Source organism: Dendropsophus ebraccatus, chromosome 4 (assembly GCF_027789765.1).
Source record: "Dendropsophus ebraccatus isolate aDenEbr1 chromosome 4, aDenEbr1.pat, whole genome shotgun sequence".
Classification (NCBI taxonomy): Eukaryota; Metazoa; Chordata; class Amphibia; order Anura; family Hylidae; genus Dendropsophus; species Dendropsophus ebraccatus.
The window spans coordinates 80,808,102-80,827,744 of record NC_091457.1 but is presented as its reverse complement, the minus strand read 5'-3'; the positions used below and the strand labels follow the sequence as shown (position 1 = coordinate 80,827,744).

General features: G+C 41.5%; 1 protein-coding gene across 4 annotated transcripts in view; it reads right to left on the bottom strand.

Annotated features, from left to right (window-relative positions):
* PLCG2 (phospholipase C gamma 2) overlaps positions 1-19,643 on the bottom strand; it is a 132,223-nt gene that overhangs the window by 31,242 nt on the left and 81,338 nt on the right. For all 4 annotated transcript variants that reach the window (XR_011362581.1, XM_069966155.1, XM_069966156.1 and 1 more), the window contains exons 16-21: positions 16,571-16,660; positions 10,554-10,726; positions 10,112-10,312; positions 6,842-6,961; positions 1,961-2,141; positions 128-193 (exon numbers count right to left, since the gene is read on the bottom strand). Coding sequence is in view for 3 of the 4 variants with exons in the window: in XM_069966155.1 (XP_069822256.1) it covers positions 128-193; positions 1,961-2,141; positions 6,842-6,961; positions 10,112-10,312; positions 10,554-10,726; positions 16,571-16,660 (831 nt within the window). In the remaining variant the exon portion in view is untranslated. The remainder of the gene's footprint in view (positions 1-127; positions 194-1,960; positions 2,142-6,841; positions 6,962-10,111; positions 10,313-10,553; positions 10,727-16,570; positions 16,661-19,643) is intronic.

Here is a 19,643-nt window from a genome sequence, read left to right as displayed (position 1 = left end):
GTATTGGATCCGCTTCTGTTTACTTTTTCAAAGGAAGCATCATGTTCAAAATTCAGTCCACTCTGTACTGTAGGCAGCTTGTGATATATTATATTTTTAGCTGATTACAATGTCAATGTTTGCTTACCATGGCTGGAGTGATTTCATTGGGATCCACATAATTTCCACCATAAATGGAGCCCATATCCTTTTCCTAAATTAGAAGAAACATCAAATAATGTAGAATTTTATTAAATCAGATGTCTTAATGTTATATCAGATGCTCTAAGTTATTGGAGGTTCCGAATTGTACTCAAAAATGCTCCCTCCGTCATTCACTGGTTGCAGCTGGGACGACTGCCCATTTAAAAGAGAAGTCCAGCAAATTTTTTTATTAAAGTATTGTATTGTCCCCCAAAAGTTATACAAACCACCAATATACACTTATTACGGGAAATGCTTATAAAGTGCTTTTTTCCCTGCACTTACTACTGCATCAAGGCTTCACTTCCTGGATAACATGGTGATGTCACGACTAGGGATGAGCGAACCGGCCGAGGTTCGGGTTCGTATGAACCTGAACTATCGGCTTCTGATTCCCGCTGTCTGCCCGCTCTGTGGAGAGGTTGGATACAGCCTGAGGACCGCCTGGAAAACTGGGATACAGCAATAGCCATAGGCTCTATCCCAGTTTTCTAGGCGGTCCTTAGCCTGTATCCACCCTCTCCATGGAGCGGGTAGACAGCGGGAATCAGAAGCCGATAGTTCGCTCATCCCTAGTCATGACCCGACTCCCAGAGCTGTGCGGGCTGTGGCTGCTGGAGAGGATGTTGGCAGAGGGATACTCAGTGTCCCTCCAGTGCCCTGTGTCCCTCAGTGTCCCCCTGCCATCATCCTCTCCAGCAGCCACAGCCCGCACAGCTCTGGGAGTCTGGTCGTGACATCAACATTTTATCCAGGAAGTGAAGCCTTGGTGCAGTAGTAAGTGCAGGGGAAAAAGCACTTTGCGTGCATTTCCAGTAATAAATGTATATTGGTGATTTGTATAACTTTTGGGGCACAATACAATACTTTAATAAAATTTTTTACCTGACTTCTTCTTTAAAGGTTTTTTTCCAGCATTTCAAACTGCTAGGGTAGCTTCACACATAACCTATCCGCAGCGGATTTCTTGTTGTGAATTCGCAGAGGAATCCACTGCGAATACTTGTCCATTCACTTTAATGGGCTGACATACTCACAGCGGGATTGTCATTAGAAATGAGCGAACTGCGCAGACTTTTGGTCCAAAAGCAGTTCGCTCTCTCATCATGCCTTTGATCCCGGCCGCATAGTTGGGCTCACGGGAATATGCGGCCAGGATATTCCAGGGAATCGCTGTTGAATTCCCTGGAATATCCTGGCCGCATATTCGCGGGATCGCAACTATGCGGCCGGGATCAAAGGCATGATGAGAGAGCGTCGATGCCGTCGGACCAAAAGTCTGACGGTCCGCTCATCTCTATTTGTCATCCCGCTGACATTATGTCTATCTCAGCGCTATTAATGCCCGAGCCCAGGGAACATACTGTACCGGGTCCCCACTCCAGCTTGCATTGGGGCTCCCGGCATTTAGCCAATCAGTGTGCTGCCCCGCCGCAGTGCACTGATTGGCTAACCGCTGGGAGACGCCGCCTTAAAATTATGGTTGTATTTTTCTTTTATTTTATGGTGTTTGAACTTAGACTTATACTGAATCTCTTGGATCAAATCTTATGTTATGTTATATGTGCATTTATACAGCAATAGTGACTGCTCCCTTTTTGTGGAAATGCTGTAATCTTACCAAGGTAAATCGCATTAGTTATTATTTTATATTTTGCATATAAAGTTATTTCTGTAGGTGTATCCAGATACATGTATATGCTTTCAAGGGTTTAGATCTATTTTGAGGTTGGCTATGGAAATGCATGATAAACAAGATAAATCAGATAATGCATACAGCGTTCAGTCTTTCCAGTAGCTCTTCTGTCACCGGGTATCGTAGCTTAATTTTTCTGTACAGAGCATGCTTCTCATAATAATTAACCAACTCCACCAAATTCTCAAAATAGGCAGAAGTCCCAAGAACAAACAGACGGCCGTCTTTATGGATTTTGCAGTGCTTAATTTTTCCCTCTGCCCTAAAAAAGACAACAAATATAGACATTATAATTCACTTTATGCATAAAGCATGAGGCCGAATTATAAAAATGTTTGGTTTTTTTACTGCTAAATTATCCCCGATTTAAATATTTGCGCTACTGCACTGGCATGCAATACAGTAACAGGAAGATTTAAACCGTTTTGGAGCTCCTGGCATCATAATGAATCATGACGATGGGAATGCCAAACTCCATTCTTTATCACATTGTCTGCATTTACAGAATGTGTGAATGCAATCTTATTTTACAGTGATTCCTTGTATGGTGTTTTACTAATTAAATGCCTAGAAAGTAGTTACATGTCAGCCCCTTTTGTTTTTTGTTAGGTGTACACATAAGAACTTGTAGTTGTCACAAACGTATGATGACTGGGTTTGCAGTTTAAGGCTATGTTCACACTACCTAAAACTACGGCCGTAGTTCTCGCCGCAGAACTACAGCCGTAGTTTTGTGGAGTTGAACATAGCCTTATTTGCAATGGGATCCCGGCCGGAGCATACACACATCGTATACGCACCGGCCAGGATCCCATGCGGCGCCGGAAAAAACTGACATGTCAGTTTTCTGAGGCCGGAATTCAGTGAATTCCGGCCGCAGAAAGACCTGTCAGTTCACACAGTGAAGAAAGCGGCTCGCTTCACTGTGGGTTATGGGAAGCTCTGATGCGGGCGCATGCTGATGCGCCCGCATCAGAGCTCCGCGGCCGGAAAGATCACCCGGCCGGTCACGGAACGGCCGGGTGTTCACGAAGTCAGGAGGTACTGCAGTACCGGCTGGATGATCTTTAGCGCCGCTGATTTCTGATGCGGGCGCATCCATGCGCACCCGCATCAAAATTCCCCGCTCCATAGTGTGCACTGACAGGGTTTTCATTGAATAGCTGACATGTCAGTTTTCTACGGGACCGCTAGAGATCCCGACCGGAGTGTTTACTATGTGTAGACGCTCTGGCCAGGATTCCATAGCCGCCAAGGTAACGTATATTTTTGTATTAATCACGGACGTTGTTGCAATCGGCAGCAACGGCCGTACATTTACAAAAATATAAGTTGTATAAACATGGCCTAAGGCTGCATTCACACGTCTTGTAATTTACAGGCCATACAAAGGGGGAAGCCCTGTCAGGGAATGTTTCCCCACCCAGCATGTATCAATATCATGCTGGGTGGGGAAATTCTTTGAACCACCGTGGCACTGTAGTGACAGAGACGCAAGTTCACTACAGTGCAGTGAAGATTCAAAGAGTTTTCCCGCTGCCGGCATGATATTGATACATCATGCTGGGCGGGAAACATTTTATGACAGGACTTCCGTGTCTGTAGGGCCCGAAATTTACGGGACTTGTGAATGCAGCCTAAAGCCATTGTTTAACGTCAAACGGCCATTGTATAACACTACCTAAGGCCAAAATGAACAATTATGATCATTAATTCCAGCTGTAGGTAGCGTAATGATTCCTTTACACAGAGAGATTTATCACAAGATGGTGATGGCTGATGATTCTGTGGTTAACAGTGATCACATAAGTGAAGGGGTTGCATAGGGGAAGGGGCCAGGACGGTAATTAAAGCACATTACAAGGTATACGTCTTTTTAAAGGGAACCTGTCACCCCCCGTGCCGGGGTGACAGGCTCCCGACCCCCGTTAGAGCCCCATATACTCACCTAATCCCGCCGGGTCCCGCTTCTGGAGGTGGTCGGGTGACGGAGATCTCAGCCGCTGCAGCCCGGCGCGCGCGCTGAGAGATGAGTCCAACGCTCATAGAGAATGACGGAGCGCTGGACTCTCCTGTCATTCTCTATGGGTGTTGAACTCATCTCTCAGCGCGCGCGCCGGGCTGCAGCGGCTGAGATCTCAGTCACCCGACCACCTCCAGAAGCGGGACCCGGCGGGATTAGGTAAGTATATGGGGCTCTAACGGGGTGTCGGGAGCCTGTCACCCCGGCACGAGGGGTGACAGGTTCCCTTTAATGTGTAAACCTATAAAAAAATCACTGATCCTCAAATTATTCACAAAAATAGAAAAATTTTAATTAATAAAAACACATAATCAAGACAGTACATAAAAACAATGAATCAAGACTGGAAGAGATATTTAAAACAACGAACATACAAACGGGGGGGGTACTGCAGGTGGATTTATGGGAGTGTAAACATAGATACAAGGAAATTCTGCTATGAAAGGTATAAATATCGTAGCTACACTAACGTTCAAAAGTTTGGGGTCACATTGAAATGTCCTTATTTTTGAAGGAAAAGCACTGTACTTTTCAATTAAGATAACTTTAAACTAGTCCTAACTTTAAACAAATACACTCTATACATTGCTAATGTGGTAAATGACTATTCTAGCTGCAAATGTCTGTTTTTTGGTACAATATCTACATAGGTGTATAGAGGCCCATTTCCAGCAACTATCACTCCAGTGTTCTAATGGTACAATGTGTTTGCTCATTGGCTCAGAAGGCTAATTGATGATTAGAAAACCCTTGTGCAATCATGTTCACACATCTGAAAACAGTCTAGCTCATTACAGAAGCTACAAAACTGACCTTCCTTTGAGCAGATTGTGTTTCTGGAGCATCACATTTGTGGGGTCAATTAAACGCTCAAAATGGCCAGAAAAAGAGAACTTTCATCTGAAACTCGACAGTCTATTCTTGCTCTTAAAAATAAAGGCTATTCCATGCAAGAAATTGCTAAGAAATTGAAGATTTCCTACAACGGTGTGTACTACTCCCTTCAGAGGACAGCACAAACAGGCTCTAACCAGAGTAGAAAAAGAAGTGGGAGGCCGCGTTGCACAACTAAGCAAGAAGATAAGCACATTAGAGTCTCTAGTTTGAGAAACAGACGCCTCACAGGTCCCCAACTGGCATCTTCATTAAATAGTACCCGCAAAACACCAGTGTCAACATCTACAGTGAAGAGGCGGCTGTGGGATTTTGGGCTTCAGGGCAAAGTGGCAAAGAAAAATCCATATCTGAGACTGGCCAATAAAAGAAAAAAGATTAAGATGGGCAAAAGAACACAGACATTGGACAGAGGAAGACTGGAAAAAAGTGTTGTGGACGGATGAATCCAAGTTTGAGGTGTTTGGATCACAAAGATGAACGTTTGTGAGACGCAGAACAAATGAAAAGATGCTGGAAGAATGCCTGACGCCATCTGTTAAGCATGGCGGAGGTAATGTGATGGTCTGGGGTTGCTTTGGTGCTGGTAAGGTGGGAGATTTGTACAGGGTAAAAGGGATTCTGAATAAGGAAGGCTATCACTCAATTTTGCAACGCCATGCCATACCCAGTTGACAGCGCTTGATTGGAGCCAATTTTATACTACAACAGGACAATGACCCTAAACACACCTCCAAATTGTGCAAGAACTATTCACAGCAGAAGCAGGCAGTTGGTATTGTATCGGTAATGGAGTGGCCAGCACAGTCACCAGATCTGAACCCCATTGAGCTGTTGTGGGAGCAGCTTGACCGTATGGTACGCCAGAAGTGCCCATCAAACCAATCTAACTTGTGGGAGCTGCTTCTAGAAGCGTGGGGTGCAATTTCTCCAGCTTACCTCAACAGATTAATAGCTAGAATGCCAAAGGTGTGCAATGCTGTAATTGCTGCAAAAGGTGGATTCTTTGACGAAAGCAAAGTTTGATGAAAAAACATGTTTGATGAAATGTTATTTCAAATACAAATCCTTATTTCTAACCTTGTCAATGTCTTGACTCTATTTTCTATTTATTTCATTATGGTGGTGAATAAGTGGGACTTTTCATGGAAAACACAAAATTTTTAGGGGGAAACCCAAACTTTTCAACGATAGTGTAGGTCAATTATCGGCTACAGGAACGTTTCTAGCAATTTTCCTGGCTGATAATCAGCTTGTGTAAAAGGCCCTTTACTTATGCTCCAAAGAATCTGTAGATTGGCAGCTGTATATACAAAATAGTAAGACTTTTTTAAAATCAAGATTACTTTCAAAGATTTGTGGGATTTTAATTGCAATGGAGCAATAAAATGGTTGCAAACTTGAAGCAAGATGGTTGCAAGCAAGAATACATTACCAAAGTAAAGGAAATGAGACCGTCCACCGGCTGCCCCCTCCCCGACGTACGTTTTGGCCGGGATGGGGCAGGGGCGGGGCCCTTGATAAAGGCAATTGCCGAAACGTACTTTGGGGCAGGGGCAGCCAGTGGACGGTCTCATTCCCTTTACTTTGGTAATGTATTCTTGCTATTACTTAACATTGCATCACCGGTCTCCTCTGTGAGAGACCTTTATGGGTTAGCTACAATATTTATACCTGTCATAGCAGGATTTCCTTGTATCTATGTTTACACTCCCATAAGTCCACCTGCAGTACCCCCCTGTTTGTATGTTCATTGTTTTTATTAACTCTTCCAGTCTTGATTTATTGTTTCTATGTGCTGTCTTGATTATGTGTTTTTATTATTTTTCTATTTTTGTGAATAATTTGAGGTTCAGTTTTCTATAGGTTTATAGTTAGCAACTAGAACCCACAGATATATTTTGAACAAACACCTTGTGCTCCATACTTAGTACTATATATACATTGTTCTGTCTGGGGGAGTTCTGCACAACTTGGCTAATGTATTGATCTTTGTAATGTGTTTTAATTGCCGGAGGGGGGGTGGAGGTTAAAGTTGTCCTTACCTGAAAGTAATTGCATAGGAGTTAGGTTCCTCTCTAGTCCGTATGAGAAAAGCTCCATCCCGAGGAATTCTCATAAGCATTTCCTCTGCTTCCCCTCGACTAAGGTTTTCATAGTACCAGCTATAAGAGAGAAAACATTTCCAAAGTTATTTTTCTCAAACTTAATGATTACAGTTCAGGAATCCTGCAATTACAATATCTTATGAAACAAAATTGGGTATTTTCTTATAGGGGTTATCATATTAGAAGGTCATAAAAGTGCTACAATATGTGGATAAACATATTTCACTACTTTGTGGTTTTCTTGCTTAAAAGTGCCTTCATACATACAGTATTGAAACAAATTTCAAATCGCTACGATACTCTGTTGTGTAATACGTGTAAAGTTATGTGTTTTTGGTGCTTTCTTCCATCTCCACATTAATTCTGCTTGTGCTGCTCATTGTGCAAATTGTCAGTTGCTCTGGCTCCATCCCCCCAGCAGCCTCTATACCTACTAAGCTATTCCCATTAGCAAGTTGGATCACTAAAAACACCCTCACTAGAAATATTATGTGCTACACTGTCCATGCCTTAGGGTACTATTACACCGATTGCCCGATTCTGCCAATTATCGCTCCGTGTAATAAAGACAACGATCAGCCGATCGGCGCTCATTTACAGTTGTTATAGGGCCCCCATCGGCCCGTCTAATAGTACCCTTAGGCTATGTTTTCACTCTTCCATGCCTCCCCGCCCACAAGCCTCTTCATCACATTGCATGCACTGTAAGGCCGGGTTCACACACAGTATATTTCAGTCAGTATTTGGTCAGTATTTTGCAACCTCAACCAGGAGTGGATTAAAAACACAGAAAGGATCTGTTCCCACACTGTTGAAATTGAGTGGATGGCCACCATTTAACCTCTTAGGGACATATGACGTTACCCGTACGTCATATGTCCGCAAGAGGTGTTCAGAGCGGGGGCTGCGCGGCGACCCCGCTCTGAACCGCCGCGTGTAGCCCGGGGCCGCGGCTATTAGCGGGCACGGCCTGATCGCCGTGCCCGCTAATACAGTAATCAGATGCAGCTGTCAAAGATGACAGCTGCATCCGATTATAGGACGCAGCACTTCCCTGGTGTCTAGTGGGGTGGATCGCTCCTCCTGGACGTTTTCCTGGAGGAGCGATCCACACGTCTATGCCAGCCGTATGTCAGCTCCAAAATGGCACTGATCCCGACTCGGCACTCGGATGCTTTCGGCTGCAGCAGCCGAAAGCATCCGAGTGCCGATCTCATTGATCTTTGCTGTATTACTATACAGCAAAGATCTCAATGAGAGATCAGTGTGTATATACTAGAAGTCCCCTAGGGGGGCTTCTAGTATAAGTGTAAAAAATATATAAAGTGTTTTTATTAGTAAAAAGCCCCCTCCCCTAATAAAAGTTTGAATCACCCCTCTTTTCCCATGTTTTAAATAAAAATAAATAAATAAACATGTTTGCTATTGCCGCGTGAGTAATCTCCCGAACTATTAATTAATCACATTCCTGATCTCCTGGTTTCACAGTGTACTTTATGCAAAAATTCAGCCTGTCTTTGCAAAGTACAATTAGTGGCGCAAAAAATAAGGGCTCATGTGGGTCTCTAGGTAGAAAAATGCAAGTGCTATGGCCTTTTAAACACAAGGAGGAAAAAACGAAAACGCAAAAACGAAAAGTGGCTCCGTCCTTAAAGTGGCACTGTCACCTTCTTTTTGCATTCTGACATTTCTACACAGGTGTAAAGGGTAAATTTAGCGTTTTTCATACCTTATTTCATATCATACGTCATGGTGTTTGTTCAAGTAAAAAAGTGTCCTTTTATCAACTGCAGATTGTATTAAGTGGGCGTGGCCTCGCGGCATTAGCGCCACTTAGCCCCACCCACAACTGAATCGTTGTCCCCGCCCCCTCGCTGGACATTGGAACAGGCTGGCCGAAAGGTCTAGACCCCACCCCCTTTACGTCGGCCAACCAATGGGTGTCAAGGGGGCGTGGCCAATGATGTAATTGTGAGCAGGGCTAAGTGGCGCTAATGCCTTGAGGCCACGCCCACTTAATACAATCTGCAGTTGATAAAAGGACACTTTTTACTTGAACAAACACCATGACGTATGATATGAAATAAGCTATGTCTGTTTTCTCTCTATGGATGTTTGAAACTGCTGTTATTTTAAAACAACGGCTGTTGTATTGAAATAATGGCAGTTATTTACCATTATATGGCGGCCATCCACTCAATTTCAACATTGTGTTAACAGAGCCTTTCTGTGTTTTCTGTCCACTCCTGGTTGAGGTTGCAAAATACTGATTGAAATATGCTGTGTGTGAACCCAGCCTGATATTTGTGGAACACTAAATACCTACTACTTCCCTCTGCATGAAAGAGCATGCTGTTCTGGTATCATTGCTGTACTACCAGGCTTTTATTACAATTTTGTGAACTCAAGGTAAAAAAAATGGTGCATAATCTGTGATTTACATAATCTCTTTAATATTGCACCATTTTACTGCAATTTCACAAAATTACTGCAAATCTCAACACCACTGCAACAGCATGCTTTGTTATGCAGAGGGCTATACGAAGGTATTAAGTGCTGTTCAAGTGCAGCTTGGGTAGCATGCATCACTTTGTTTCATTGCAGCACATTTGCTATTATGAATAGTTCTGTGGGAAGAAAGACAAAGTGATGCTGCAGATCAAGAAGACAATGACATCACTTATATTAGAGCCTGCATAATGACATATCATGTGATGACTGGATACCACCCGATATAGAGGAGTACCAGAAGTCCAGAGGAAGGTCGTTTTAATAGAGGTAAACTGTCCAGGGTGCCTTGGGGAGATTATAGTCGAGAATAAAGTAGAAAAACTCTTATAAAGCTTCAAATAAGATTGTCTTCTTTGGACAACTTCTTTTCATTTACCTTATAGGGATATATGGCAGTCAGGGATTAGCTAAAAGAGTGTTTCTTAATCTGGATGACTGCAGCCATCTGATCATTATACAGATGCCAAATTAAACACCCGACAATTGCTTTCACGATAAATGCACAGGTTTTTATATATGGGGCCTATGGATATTGATGTCACCAGAAGACCCATAAAGTAGAAAGGTGTAAAGCACAAAGAATGACCCCTTCAAAATAAACTGGCTCATATCGTTTTATCATGGAGCCAGTGCTGACTCAAGTAAAAGCAGTCATGTTTTGTGTTACCCCATTGTCTAGGTGTGGAGGTTACTTACGCCTTGGATAAATGTGGATTAGGGTTGGGAACAGCATCTGTTAATCTCAGCTCAAATTCTAAACAGCGCAGCGAGGACTCTTTGTAGTGTTGTATCAGTTCATAAATACTATTGAATGTTAAGTTGTCGGTCAGGCAATATTTGACATACTCTCCATCTGTACAGGAGCGGATTAGACAGTGTTGCACTCTACCCGATCTCCTGGAAAACCAAACACAAGATTGGACTTTAATTTATGCAATGTATGCTATATCAGCTGAAAAAAACTAAAACAAGACGCATGATTATCTTAGGAGTAACTGGATGCTCTTGAAGTTTAGTATGTTGGTGAGCATTTATTTCTTCATTTTAGTCCATCTTTAACTTGAGGCTACACAGTGAATTTTTAACATAGAAAAAAAAAGGGTCATATGATCTTCTACATAATTTGTCGTGGTCATACCAGAAAGAGAGAGTATAATTATCTTGGTAAGTTTCACTTTGTCTCACTAAGAATGTTCCATCCTTGCCACCCATCTCCGCACAGTATTCCTGCAGAAGACGCTCAGCCATGAATCTCCCTTCACTCATTCTCCCGTGGAACCATTTTTCTTGCAAATGTTGTTCTTTCATTGACTAAGAAAAATAGGTACATGTTTTTAGATGGATAGACAGTTATAGGATAAATTCCCAACAAAGAAATAAAGCAGAAACCCTCTAAAAACATGTGTGGTGCCCAGCAATAACCTTACAAAACATGTGGAAAGAAAATCAGGGCAACATTAAATAAACCGCAACTCATATATACAAAAAATATAAATTCTTTTATTGGAGGTAGGTACACAAAATTATCACAGCTAAAACATGGTGTGGACTATGATAAAGTCTACTAGATCCTCAAAGTGGTTTTCCACTTGAGGCATGCGACACAGCACAGTTAGCTTCATTCACTTTGTAGGACCTGGTTCACTTGAACGGAAGCTGAGCTACAATTACACTATTATATAGTGAGTGGAACCAACTGCTTCTGGCCCATTCATTGTGTACTGCAGTGCAGAGCAGTCTGTTTTGCCTGGAAAAACCCTTTAACAAAGCTAGTCCAATCCAGTGCATCTCTTCCTCTGGAAGTATTAATGTCTGCAAATGGCCAGTGTAGTATTTTAAATGAATGCCTGTGACAGGTGCTACATGCCACCCGTCATCCATAGGTTAATGTAGTATCTATATAACATATGAAGGGGGGTTTTTTTTGTTTTTTTTTGCATTCATGTTTTATTGCATTTTGCATAAACTTGCATACATGTAATAGAGGAAAGAGGAAGCATAATAGTTAACATGAATAGTAGAAAATCAAATCCACTCTTCTTATGCAATACTAAGCTATTCTATACTCATGCTGGCCAGACAGAAGCCACAAGGACACACTTTCTGCCTTAGTTTAACAATGCTTCCTTTATACACTAAACATGGGGAAATGACCTTTATTCTTATTTAAAATGTAAACTGACTATATCATTGAACACTGTAGCCCTGACCACAATTTGCCTTATTTAAAACATGAACAGCCATTGGACATTATCCAGTGGCTGGCACAATAATAGTAATAATAATAACAATGTGATCATAAAGAAGCAGATTTCCATTAGTTGCCGCTTCTGGTTTTCTTTTCAATTTTATACTATACACATTTTGTAAAGAAAAATGAGTCTAAAACGCGACTGTCTAACGCTTGTGGTGTTTCTCACAAAAATGGCCTCTTGAATGCTTATGTCGACTTATTTATAATGTCTGCACAATGCACAGACTGCCACTTGGAGAATAATGCATCTTGCCCACAAATACTGCAGGAGACAGTAAGCACTGATTAGAGAGAATTACAGGTTTGGACGGAAACAAGAGAAGCATGACACTAAATACATTTCACACCAGGGTTATCTACTCAGCTGTAACAGTTTGATACTGTGTAAATATGTCTTTTTGCAATCTTATAAGCGCTGGTGTTTATTTGGCTCATAGCTATATTGTAACTTCGCTATCCAACCTAGTTTTAGGGAACATTCAGTGTCTTGGGACTGAATAAGGCAAAAATGTATTCAATGATACAAAGCCAGACAAAGATTCCTGCATATAAAAGGACGAAAGTTAAGATTACTGGAGAGCTTTGTGTTCAGAACAAGAGTGTGATGCATAGGAGGCATAATGCTGTGCACATAGTTACATTAGGAGTACTGTAGTGCACTTCCATACTATGGGTGCCAGGGGCGGATTAACTTTACCATAGGCCCCAGGCTGTTCACCAAGCCTGGACCCCTCACTCCACTGTAACTATGGTAACACTAGGGTGGTGCTAAGAGTACAGGATAGATAATGTCGTGATGCCCTGTTTTGTGCAAAACTGCAGTAAAAAAGCAGCATTTTTTTGTAAATCATGGCAGAACTGTAGGCAGGAGACAATACACCACTGAAAGTATAAGTCTCTTTGTGTGGTCATGGGCCCCCCAGGAATTCAGGGTCCCGGGCTACCGCCCAAAACGCACCTATTATAATCCGCTACTGATGGGTGCTATGACGTGCTTTCTCACAATGGATACTATACAATCATTTTCATAAAATTTTTATTTATATAATGACTATTATATATAATATATATATATATATATATATATATATATATATATATATATATATATCTTTGCTTCACTAGGTATATAGACAAAATCAGACATTACAGATACACATTTGGGCCAGGTTCAGACTATGTAACTGTGCGGCTGTATTTGCGGCTGTAATTGTGCGGCGGTATTTTTGGTGGTTCATGCGTACGCTGGAAAGTATAGGATATACGGCTGCACAGTGCACACTATGTATGAATCTACGGCCCGATCGTAAACGGACCCGTAAAAAATGAACAAGACCATTGTTTGCGGCTGGACATGCGGCTGAGGATTGACAGGCGGTCCGTACGGAGTACTTCAAAAATAGCCGGCAATGATGCCGAATGCCGATGCCTCTAATAGTTAATATATTAAATTAATAAAACACATTTTCTTTGTAATAAATTCAGTTTCGTTGGTCAATAATTTAATTCTAACAAATCCATCATTTTGCAATTAAATATACTGTTAAAATAAATAGATATATAAATAAATGTATATTTATATATATATTTATTTTTTGACAGTATATTTAATTGCACAATGATGGATTCGTTAGAATTAAATTATTGACCAACGAAACTGAATTTATTTAATCGAAAATGTGTTTTATTAATTAAATATTAATTAGTACAGGAAGCTCCATAAGCCGTTAATTCATATGCCGGCAATAGAGCTTTCTGTACTAATCATCACTTTACTTTAATGAAAACATCAAATGTTTCTTCTAATTATGTTATCACAATAGCATTATTAGAAGAAACATTTAGAATTATATGTGCGCTCAGCTGATTGGCTGATCGGCTGAGCGTACATATAATGAGCCGGTCCGCAGTACAGTCACTTCATTGTGCTGCGGACCAGCGAAGAGGACACATCGGGGTGAGTATAGAGCTCTCCCCACCCCCTCCCCAGCACTGCACCCCTCCCAGCAAGGAAGGGGGGGTCAGTTAACCCCTTTCTTGCTGGGATGGGTGCAGTCTGACATCAGTCTGGCCCCCAAGGGGTTAAGGGGGATGCAATACATCCTCCCTTAACCCCTTGGGGGCCAGACTGTAAGCAGCGATCTGTAAAGATGCTGCATACTGTAAGGTGCACAACACCGCTCACAATGATAGGTGTTGTGCTCCTGTTTGTGTGTTTTTTGTGTGTTTCTCCCTTTTTGTTTTTCAGATATCGGTATTCTGTGGATTACGTCGGATTCCGTGGACTACGTCGATGACCAGCGTTTTTTTAATGTTTTTTTTTTAATAAAATGGTCAATGAGGGGTGTGGGGGTGTTTTTATTTGAATAAAAAATTTTTTTAACTTGTGTCTTGTCTTTATTTCTTTACTTTATAGACTTAGTAGTGGAAGCCGTCTAATAGACGGAATCCATTACTAAGTTGGGGCCTAGTGTTAGCCGGTATAAAATGGCTAACACTAACCCCCTATTATTACCCCAGTACCCAATGCCACCAGGGGTACTGGGAAGAGCCGGGTGCCAGTGGTCCCGGAGCGTCAAAATTGGCGCTCCTGGACCGGGCGGTAGCAGGCTGGTAAGATTTAGGCTGGGGAGGGCCTAAACCAATGGCTCTTCCCACCCTGGTCTTACCAGGCTGCTGTCGTTTGGTTTTTAACCCGGCTGGTTATAAAAATAGGGGGGACCCTATGCGGTTTTTTTAAATTATTTATTTATTTAAAAAAAAACTGCATAGGGTCCCCTATGTGTCCTCTTCGCTGGTCCGCAGCACAATGAAGTGACTGTACTGCGGACCGGCTCATTATACGTGCGCTCAGCCGATCAGCCAATCAGCTGAGCGCACATATAATTCTAAATGTTTCTTCTAATAATGCTATTGTGATAACATAATTAGAAGAAACATTTGATGTTTTCATTAAAGTAAAGTGATGATTAGTACAGAAAGCTCTTTTGCCGGCAATATGAATTAACGGCTTATGGAGCTTCCTGTACTAATTAATATTTAATTAAGAAAACACATTTGCACATCATTGTGCAATTAAATATACTGTCAAAAAATAAATATATATATAAATATACATTTATTTATATATCTATTTATTTTAACAGTATATTTAATTTCAAAATGATGGATTAGTTTAAATTTAATTAGTGAACAACGAAAGGCACTTTATTACAACGAAAATGTGTTTTATTATTTTAATAGATTAACCATGAGAGACATCGGCATTAGTGCAGAGGATCGCAAACCCCGGTAATAGCAATTCATGTAAACTGTGTTCCCTGCTTTCCCAGATGCATCCAGAGGTGTTTGCATCACTTTCTTAAGATTTTATTTGTTATTTTTAGTTGAACCAGATTTCAAAGTAAATGACCGTATGTTTTGAGCCGCATGTCTATTTTTTCCCACGGCCGGAGTTTCATCCGCACATTTACAGCCGCATAAAAAATACAGCCGCACAGTTACATAGTGTGAACCTAGCCTTAGGCTATGTTCACATTACGTGAACATCCGGCCGTTTTGTGACCCCGGCCGGGTCACGGAACGGCCAGTCTTAGCCCGGATCATCCCGGCCGGTACTTAAGTACCGGCCGGGTGATCTTTCCGTCTGTGGAGCTCTGATGCGGGCGCATCAGCGTGCGCCCGCATCAGAGCTTCCCATAGCACAGAGTGAAGGAAGCTGCCGCAGCCGCTCGCTTCACTGTGTGAACTGACAGGTCCTTCTGCGGCCGGAATTCACTGAATTCCGGCCGCAGAAAACTGACCTGTCAGTTTTTTCCGGCGCCGCACAGATCCCGGCCGGATCGTATACGATGTGTGTACGCTCCGGCCGGGATCCCATTGAAGATAAGCTATGTTTCCACCCCGCAAAACTACGGCCATAGTTCTGCGGCGAGAACTACGGCCGTAGTTTTACGTAGTGTGAACATAGCCTTTACCAACAAAGTCAAACATGGGGAGAGAGGGCCCGATTCACAGGAGCTTACAATGTCTAAAAGGAAACGGCAGAGGGGCTAAAGTGCTTCATTTCTACAATGGTCCTACCATCTTTTATAAAGAGCATAGTGCACGTGAAGGTAGGTAAACCAGCCACTGACCGTACAGGTTTAAGTGCTGCTATATAGATCACTATGTTACTCTAGCTACTATAATGTCCCCACCTCCCTATTACTACTTCATTGCATTTTCCAGTTATAAGTATTATATAGAAGATCTTAATTGTGTGTGCTAAAGGACACTTCCTTACTGTGTGTATTAAAGGGCACTTTACTGTATCTGTGTGCGTACTATAGGGCCCTTCCTCCCTATTGGTACTTAGGGTACTTTCTCTTGTATATACAGAAATCTTCCTGCTATTTCCTCTTCTCCTTTTGTGTTCTTCCAGAGTAATGGATTTGATATCCTTATGGCTTAGGTCTGTATGTTTGGGTGTAGTTCCATTTGTAAACCTTAAAGGGATGCTCTTGTCTTGGGTTCCACATCCCTTCACATGTTACCCTGATTTGAGTATTTGAGAGTCACAGAGCCTTGCTTTGTCTTAACTTTGAATTGTACTATCACCCCCAGTTACGAGCATTGTTACACTTTCTCAATATAAAATCTTTAGGGCATTAGCTCTCTGTGGGTACTATATGGTACTTCCTCCATTTAGGTAATGTACTGTATATTTTGGTGTAGGAATGGGGTAAGAATAAGTATACCACCTAAATACAGAGTTTTTCACTTTTTGCAGGCTTCTGTGATAGTCCTAGTCTAGTCAGATTTTAATTTAAATACATGTCAGAAACAAAGAAATATTGCAAATAATATTCATAATTTTCCAATTAAATAGGAACAACAAAAAAGATTCCATATAAACGTACCTTTGGTGTAGAATCATCTGTAGTCTGTTCAATCTCTTCTCCATATGACAATTTATCACCAGCAATGGCACAATATCGTACAGACCATATCTACGAAAAATATTTTGGCAAGCAAGTTAGTTGTATATATAGGTCTTCAACCAGTGGCTCTACAACAGTGGTAGAACTACAATTCCCATCATGTCTTAACACACAATTTAAATTGTATCAAATTATTGCTGTACATGAATAACCTAGGCCTTACCTTCTCACATGGGTAGTTACAATGAAAAGCAGTAATGAGATTATAAAAACAGACCCAAGACCTGTCAATAAATAATGCAATATCAAAAGGGGGTGGGAGGGTGTTGTACAGGATCTGCAGGAATCAATAATGATTATAGTGTATTGTGTACAGTCCACAATAAGGAGTGATGGGATCACTAACAAGATAAGCCCTCACAGTAGGCTTGGTGGGGTGCTTCAGACACACCGCGAAAAGATGTATCGAAATCGGCTAAAAAGAAATGAAGTCGAGCACTCAGCAAGTCTTGAGCCTAGTCCTTATTGCATAGTATTCATGATGCAGAGGGTGGGAAGAGAGAAAGACCCAGATGTGCTTCCTTAGCGAAGATCATTTCAGGCAATTAGCCTTTCCTCTAGCCCGGAGCTGAGCCGTAATCATTACAGCTGTTATTCTATATGGCAAGGATGGGGAACCTGTGGCCCCCAGCTGTTGCAAAACTACATATTCCATCATGCCCAGACAGCCAAAGCTAAACAACTGGAGGGTCGAAGGTTCTCTGTTCAATGGAGTGTATTATTACAATGAAAATACAGCCGTATTTTAACTTAAAATTACACCGGTATTTTACCTTAAAGTACATGGTTTTAAGATTTTTACATCAATAGACCGGCGTGAGGATGCCGATGCCGCGGTCCTTGTTTTGAACCACAGCCTGGTTCCTGAGCATGGCAATAAACAAGCGTTTATTCCCAGTTGCCAGCCCAGTCCCCAGTGTTACGAAACCCCTCCCCTCTGTGATGCAGCTCCATTGATTCTAATAAAGCCGAGTCACAGTCACAGAGGGGAGGGAATAATGTAAGACACTGGGGGCGGGTGGGCCTGCCTCCAGTGCTTCAGACCAGGCTGCGGTTCAAAAAAAGGACTGTGGCACCAGCATCTCCGTGCCTGTCTATTGATGTAAATATCTTAAAGCGATGTACCTGCTGGTGCATTCACTTTAAAATTACTGCCATATTTTTCTTTTTTTTTACCGTGTGTGAACATGGCCTAACAGGCTTTAACAGTAATAATTGTCAGATTGCTGGGGTCTGTCCTCTGGGACCCCCAATCATTTCCAGGGCCAGGCCTCAAGTATTTGTTTTGAGTTGAACTGCAAATCGCATAGGAATGATTCTGCACTATTCATTGTCTAAGGAGCAGCCAGAGATAGCGGAGTGCAACACTCAACCATGTTCGGCCACCCCATAGTCAGTGAATAAAGTTGTAGTGCACATAAGAGAGTAGAGTTGAGGATCAGTTTGGGCAATGATAAAATGCCTTTTTGATGTCTCTCTGTCTATTTGTGCTGAGTTTTGTTCATAATAAAGTAAATTAATTATTTTTATCCCTGGAGCTCAGCTCAGCTTTTTTTAAAAAATGTTGCAAATTGCACACATATGGCTGTGTCCATACTTTGCGGTTTTGCCATGTTGTCACACATTTTAAAATTGTGCCCAAAAACAGTGATGCTTTACCGCAATTGGTAAAATAGAGGCAATTTGCTTTTTTCATAAGAAGATAGCTGGAAACGCAACAAAATGTGTAAACACAGCCTATAAAAAAACTAATAAATGTATACATTATTTATTGCTTAAGAGTAAAACAGGCCAAAATTCTGAACGGAAGCTCCTCCGCGGACTCTGCTCGAAATCCCGACTGCCGCAGTGTCTCAATGTAATGTGTTGTGTGCCTGTGTGTTCTCCGCTCATAGCATTGACAACACATTACATTGAGACAATGAGGCAGGCGGGATTCCAAGAGGAGACAGTGGCGGTGGTTGCGCTCGGAATTTCTGCCTGTTTTACTCAGTGTCAGTGGGCCCTTACTGATATTTCAATGAGTACATCTAGTCTTAACATGGTACATAATAACACTATATAAAATCTATACAAGTAAGCATATCTACTAAAAGGTTTGGAATAAATATGTGACAGAACGTCATGGGCAAAATTATCATATCAGTAGTATATGCAATTGTATCTGTCATCTGACTTACTAAATAAAAGATAAAGAGCACACAAAGAGTACTTCAAAGAGTCATTATAGAACCCTAAACCTTTCTTGCATAGAAATGTACATCATTTTATTCTTGCAAAAACAGCACCAACCCTGTCCTCAGGTTGTGCGTAGTATTACAATTCAGCTCCATTTACTTTAATGGAAGCGGGCTGCAAAATCCAAACCCAAAATGGGGACAAGAGTGACACTGTTTCTGGAACAAAATGGCCATTTTTTTTTGCCTGGGTAACTAACCCCTTTAATAAAGGCTATGGACTAGTTTGAAAAGCATACTTTATTCATATTTTGTACGTTCTTTGTACTTTTGGTACACAATCATCATGGTACACAAAAATTTCTCCCTAGAACTTTAAAAAAAAAAACTATAAAAGGGCAGAAGATTGACACAAAGTGGCATATTTTATGTCCGAACACTTTCATCAAAGAGATGGCCATAAGTGCATGATTTTTCTCCATTAATGGCTATTGCAGATTAGTAGTTAATATAATAATTATTATATAATATTTTCTATAATTGAGAGAATACAAACAGATGCAACAAGCTTTCTAATGGAAATAGGGAACTGCCACCTATGGGACATCAAACGATGTATGGCTAATTCATTTGATATATGCAGTAAAACAACCACGGCTCTCACACTGGAGAAGTTTGGAACATCTATAAGGCCTCATCCACAGATCAGTTTTTCTTCTGGGACCTCAGAAACATGGATCAGTAACATCCAGGAGAAACCCTCTGTTTTGCTTCAGTGATGCATCCATCCGTTTTTGCAGATTTGCAAAAAAGTA